At 48.3% G+C, this 6,000-nt stretch overlaps 1 protein-coding gene across 1 annotated transcript; it reads left to right on the forward strand.

Moving 5' to 3' along the window:
• Positions 1 to 370: 370 nt before the first annotated feature.
• Positions 371 to 3,155, forward strand: LOC147987588 (uncharacterized). Its single transcript, XM_087540380.1, has one exon. The coding sequence runs from the start codon at positions 466 to 468 to the stop codon at positions 3,022 to 3,024; it is 2,559 nt and encodes an 852-aa protein (XP_087396506.1). The 5' UTR covers positions 371 to 465; the 3' UTR covers positions 3,025 to 3,155.
• Positions 3,156 to 6,000: the final 2,845 nt, after the last annotated feature.

The raw sequence follows: 6,000 nt of genomic DNA on the forward strand, positions 1-6,000 counted from the left end.
CTCATACATATTCATATACACCCATCCTATAAAGGCACGCGCATGCACATCCTACCAAAGACTAAGCCGACACATCATTTTAAGATTGACAAAGTCGTCAGAGACGTCTTCATAGTCAAGGGAAACGTCTCATCCCACTGAACACACATCGCCGAAAGGCCTAAAATAAATCCTGGAACATGCGATCACCAGTGTCAAGTCTAAGACCTGGTGGATTGTTTTCACCAAAAGGAACCGAATAACCATCTGCACTATCTGGTAGTCATGGAACATACCCATGATTTAGTATATATATGACAGGCTGATTGTTCAGAATGCATTTAGAAAAATAAATAAAGATTCTACGTCTAACTATGTACTCACAAGCTTTCCTTTCATCTGGAAATTAAAAGATCTCATAAATGCCAATAAAAAGTAATCTGATAAGCACCAGAGCAATAATTCAGAAGCAAGTGAAGTCTGATCATGGCTTGTATTTTCAAGGGTGATCATTGCATCATGGGTAATGTGGAGCAACATTTGGAAAATGCAACGCCAACAACCTTGTTGCATTATCAGTTGAGTGATATGTGGAGGAGTCCTAGGGGTACAGTACTTCGTATCGAGGGATTGGCACTGGTGGCAATTACGTGCTCCTTCTTCCTTGTTGCCTTTGGGTCCTGTCGCCGCTGGTCCAATAGTTGGATTATCCAAAAGGGTTTCTTGGCTGCACAAGTGTTATCTTTGTCCCTTGGGACTTATAGCATTGGCCTAATGCAGTCTTCGCTGGTGAAGAGCGAGATGTATCCTATATGGGCTGTGTCCTTACTCACATTGTTCGGCTGCGTCGACCCAATCACCACCTACATCGGCCTTGAATACAAGGGCCCACTCTTGAAGATTATATTTCAGCTTTGCCTCTACTGTGGATATGTCCTGCTGATGAGTGTCTCAACCATCTCCGGTGTTGTTGGTAAATTAGCCATTGGTGTGTTATCTGTCATCACCTTCATCAAGGGCTTTCATATGTCATTGGCGCTTGTCCAGCCAAGCAGAGCGCGGGACAAGTTAGCAGAGTTTCACGGTACAGCCCCCATAAAAGTAGTAAGAAAGTTTAATGGTACAGAAATCGGTACTTTAGCAGGTGACAGTGGGGAACTTCAGGTCCATTTACCAGTTTACCACGTAATACAGATAAAAGAGAGACGTGGAAGGAAAGAGTATATTACTACTAGCATGGCTGATATACATTCAAGCTGCAAAGAAATGATGGGTAATAAGCTACAGTTGAAAGAGGTCACTGCCAACGGCATTGAAGATGTGTGCCTTGGCTACTCTTTGTCTCATTTGTTACAACGGCGTTTCCTTGGGTTGGACACCCCTAGGGAAATGGAGTTAAAAATTGAGGAATTTGAACATTTTGCAGGGATTGGTCGGGCCATCGACTATAAAAGGATCTTGAACGCGATTGAGGTTGAGTTGGCTTTTCTGTACGAGGTCTTTTTCACCAGCAATGAGTTCCTTCACTACCATGAAGCAAGAGACTGTAGTTTCTGGGCATTCGCTTCATTCGTTGGGATATGTTTTGTTGGGGTAGCGACTGCCATTCCTGGGGCAATGTCAAGCCACCACCATATTACAGGCTCTAACAGTCCTGGTGCTAGCACTATTGTTGTTAATACCAGAACAGCTGACCTCACCATCACTCTTGTCATATTGGTGTCTCTGGCTCTGCTGCAATTGGTGCAGTTGATGCGGTGCTGGACGTCAAATTGGGCGCTAGTTGCCTTTGCCTGCGAGTACGCCCGGGAAGAAAATGAGTACGCCATGAAGCAATACAAGCAAGCGCGGGAGCAAGCAGCGGCAACCGCAGATCCAGAAAGCTGGGGGCAAATCAGCTCCAACTCTCAAGAGAAGCAAATCAGCTGGTGGGTGAGATTGAAAGCATTCGTGGTTACCAGGATGAATTGGTTTGACAAGTACCTCTGGCAAGATAAGCTCGGGCAATATTCATTAGTTGATGAGGCAACCAGCCGCAAGAGAAAATGCGGACTATGTACATCGGATGGCTGGCTTGCAGTACCCTGTGGTGACTTGGTTCTGTGGTTTTGCTGGACATGGCCTGGCTTGCGTCAGATGTTTGGATTGCAGTACATTGGACAGGTGATCCGGGAATTGTGGGCCTGCGATACCAGCACAACCGTCAGGCTGCACCACGATGTGAAGGCATCCATCGCCGATTTCCTGGGCAAGATCAAGAGCAGAAGAATAGGGGTGGAGTGGTCATCCTTGTTTGTGGCCAATGGACTAGACTTATCCTGCCTTCCCTATACCACTATCCCTCTCCAGCTGCGTGGTGTTACCAAGTCGGACGCCTATGCATTCTCGCACCGTGTCATTGTTTGGCATATCGCGACTTGCTGCTGCGAGGAAGCAGAGCCGCAGGAAGGAAGCACCGGAGGAGGCGGCTGCGGCGGCAGTAGTGACGACACTAGAGAGAGGAATCGGCGCGTGGCAATGGCACTGTCCAGGTATTGCGCCTATCTGGTGGTGTCTGCGCCGGAGTTGCTCCCTGGGCCATCCATGGAAACAAAGCGCGCGCACAAGGACGTTATGTTCAATTTAACTCACTTCGGGTTTAAGTCACTACGGGGAGTGGTGCGACTGGATCCATTTCAAGGACGCTATGTTCCACGTGAAGACGACGCCCTTGAGATGGGTGTGTATTGGGGCATGCGGCTTCTCAACGAATGTCCTCCGCCTCCGGGATGCACGCCGCGCCGCCGCTCTGATGACCATTGGGAGATGCTGGCCCTCCTATGGGTCCAGACGTTGCTCTACGCCGCGCCGTATGGCGACATGCAGAGGCACATGCAGCATCTCTCGCAGGGTGGCGAGTTCATCACCCATCTCTGGGCCCTGCTCTACCACATCGGGATCGACAGGTGGGATGGGGAACCAGCCCAAGCTGCCGCAGGGGAGACGAGGGAAGGTGCACAAGCCCAAGGAGATACGAGCGAAGCAGAAATTGAAGTCCTCAATTAGCTTCTTGGATGGATGAGCCAGGGGGCCTCTGGATTACGTACTCTACTCGGCTGCTTTTCTTCTCACTACTTCTTTCTTAAACTTTTTTAATCGTAGAGTATGTATTTATGCATCTTTACTGTGTGTATTGATCCAAAACACATCTTGATTGCTTCAGCATATATATGTATATGTACCATTACCAATAATTAATGTACTTACTTGATAATATATGCAACCTTTGTTTTCTTCAGTTTATTTACTGAAAATGAAAATGCATGCACGTATAATATTGTTTCTTCTCAATACAGTACTATTATGAAACTAGGTAATTGCCCGTGCGTGACTACGGGTGACTTCGTAAATTTCAAGATAATATACAGGCTCAGTCTTTTGAAGGTGCTGATAGGGGTAGGATGTGCATGTGTGCGTTCATAGGGATGAGTGTATGCGTGTGTATATGAGCGCTTGCGTCTGCACCATGTTAAAAAAATATTTGCCCGTGCGTTGCTACGGGTGCAAAAATACTTTGGTTGTTACACACTAATTGTCCAACGTGTACCTTCAGAATCCGCACGCATAAATCATGCTTCAATTTTTCAGGACAATATTGTAGACTTTTTTTCTTTTTTTTTCTCAAATATGCACGAGCGTGCATATTATATATTAAAGAAAAAAAAGGCAAAGATTGTCTCCATCATAGTTTACAAGAGTTCCGTTACACTTTACCCTTCCCTATGCGCCCATCTTTCTAAACTACCAAAGAAGGGTTCAACGTCCTCTTTGAACTTGCCGGCTATCGGCCATATCCTCCCTTCAGACTTCACCCTATCAAGAAGCACATCCATCGAAGGGGATGCTCCGTCAAACACAATAACGTTGCGATGTTTCCACAACTCCCAGGTAATGAGGATGAAGATGGTATGTCGATCCTTGCGTCGCAGGTTGTTTGGACCTTGCTTATCCCGAAGCCAAACGCCAAGTGTGTCTTGCGTCGTCGGCGTCCAATCCATCTTGCCCAACGCCTCACAAATCACAGTCCATATCGATCGAGCGAACACACATGTTAGTAGCACATGATTAATCGTTTCCTCCTCTTGGTCACAAAGAGGGCATGCATCCTGATGTGGTAACCCTCTCCGTGTAAGCCTGCCTGAGGTCCAGCACCGATTTCTTAGTGCTAGCCAAGTGAAGAACTTGCAATTAGAGGGCGCCCGAGATGCCCAGGTCAGCTCCGCCATGGGTTCCACCCTTCGGCCCCAAAACCTTGCCGCATAAGCTGACCTCACCGAGTAGCATCCGTTTGTCTCCCAGGACCATGATACCATATCCGGCACATCCATCTCTGGCTCCCACGTGCACTGCATAGCCATAGCGATAAGAATTCCCTCAAAGCTTGCTCCCCAAGCCCCGGGCCGACATCCCGAGCCCAAGAGCCATCCTCGATGGCCGGTGCCACATGTCTCATCTGTCTGACTCGCCGAGGGATCATGCCATATATAGTTGGTGCTATCTCCTGCACCCTCATCCCATTGATCCAACGGCCCTCCCAGAAAAGGGTGTTTAGCCCACAATGCGCCTCACTCCTAGTTGCTGCCTGGAACAGAAGTTTCGCTTCCGCTGGAACATTAATTGTGAGGTCTGCTCGAGTCCACCCATTGAAGCCATGGCCACCTAGCCTGCATTGCCACATTCAACCATCTAAGGTTTGGTATTCCCAGTCCCCCAGCCCATTTTGGTGCACATACTGAATCCCATGCGACTGCACAATTGCCACCATTCGCATTAGCCCGCTTGCACTAGAGGAACCCTCTGCACACTTTGTTCATTGCAACAATAGTTTTCATCGGAAGATCCAAGGCCATCATGGCATGAATGGGCATGGCACATAGCACCGATTGGACCAAGGTCAACCGTCCACTCTTCGGCATCAGAGCCGCCTTCCACTTAGGGAGACAATTCGCCATTTGATCCACCAAGTATTCCAGCTGTGCCGGAGACTGCTTCCGTGATGCCAACGGCATGCCCAGGTATTTGATAGGAAAGGACCCTCTCGGGCATCCTAGCACACCACTTGCCATATTAATTTCCTGATCCGTGCACCTTATCAGGAGGGCCGCTGATTTTTCCATATTGATCTGCAAGCCTGATGCCTCCCCCAAAACCTCAAAGATACGCTTTGAAGCCTCAAGCTCCCCTGGCTTGGGTTTGATGAAAACCACCACATCATCCGCGAATATGGACAATCGTTGCCGCTCCAGGAGCCCTCTTTGTGTGGCCCGCTCAAACAGCCTTTGCAAAGGCTCCATAGTGAGAATAAATAGCACCAGTGATATCGGTTCGCCTTGCCTGAGCCCCTTGCAATTGTAGATAGTGTCCCCGGGGTCTCCATTAACCATGATCTTGGTGGTAGAAGTTGCAAGAATACCACATATCCATGATCTCCACCTAGATCCGAAACCAAGTTGTTGCATCACTTCGATCAGGAACGGCCATTGAACGGAGTCGAATGCCTTCAAAATGTCTAGCTTGAGTAGCACCGCGGGGTTGCGCAAGGCATTCAACCTTCGAGCTATACTTTGGACCAACATGAAGTTGTCATGTAAGGATCTGCCCTTCACGAAAGCACTCAGATGGTTCCCACAAGCTTCGATAATTGCCACACTAATCTGCATGCAAGTACCTTCTCAAAGATTTTAATAGCTCCATGCACGAGGTTAATTGGCCTAAAGTCAGCTACATCCAGGGAACCGTCCTTCTTGGGCAGCAGAGTGACGAGAGATTTGTTGATCACGGCCAAACCTCGGACGTCCCAATTGAAGAAACAAGACAAGGCCTTCATGAGATCATCTTTTATGACATTCCAGCATGTGGCATAAAAACGGCCAGTAAATCCATCCGGCCCGGGCGCCTTGTCCGGAGGCATCCCTTTGACGACGCCTTCCACCTCCTCATAGGTGAATGGCTCTTCTAGCTGCGATAAATCCAGCTGCGGCA

This window comes from Triticum urartu, chromosome 2A (genome assembly GCF_056163025.1).
Source record: "Triticum urartu cultivar PI428250 chromosome 2A, HENAU_Tu73, whole genome shotgun sequence".
Lineage (NCBI taxonomy): Eukaryota > Viridiplantae > Streptophyta > Magnoliopsida > Poales > Poaceae > Triticum > Triticum urartu.

Bases quoted from the DNA above. Each gene is read 5' to 3' on its own strand.
- LOC147987588 (XM_087540380.1), top strand. From the start codon at position 466: ATGGCTTGTATTTTCAAGGGTGATCATTGCATCATGGGTAATGTGGAG.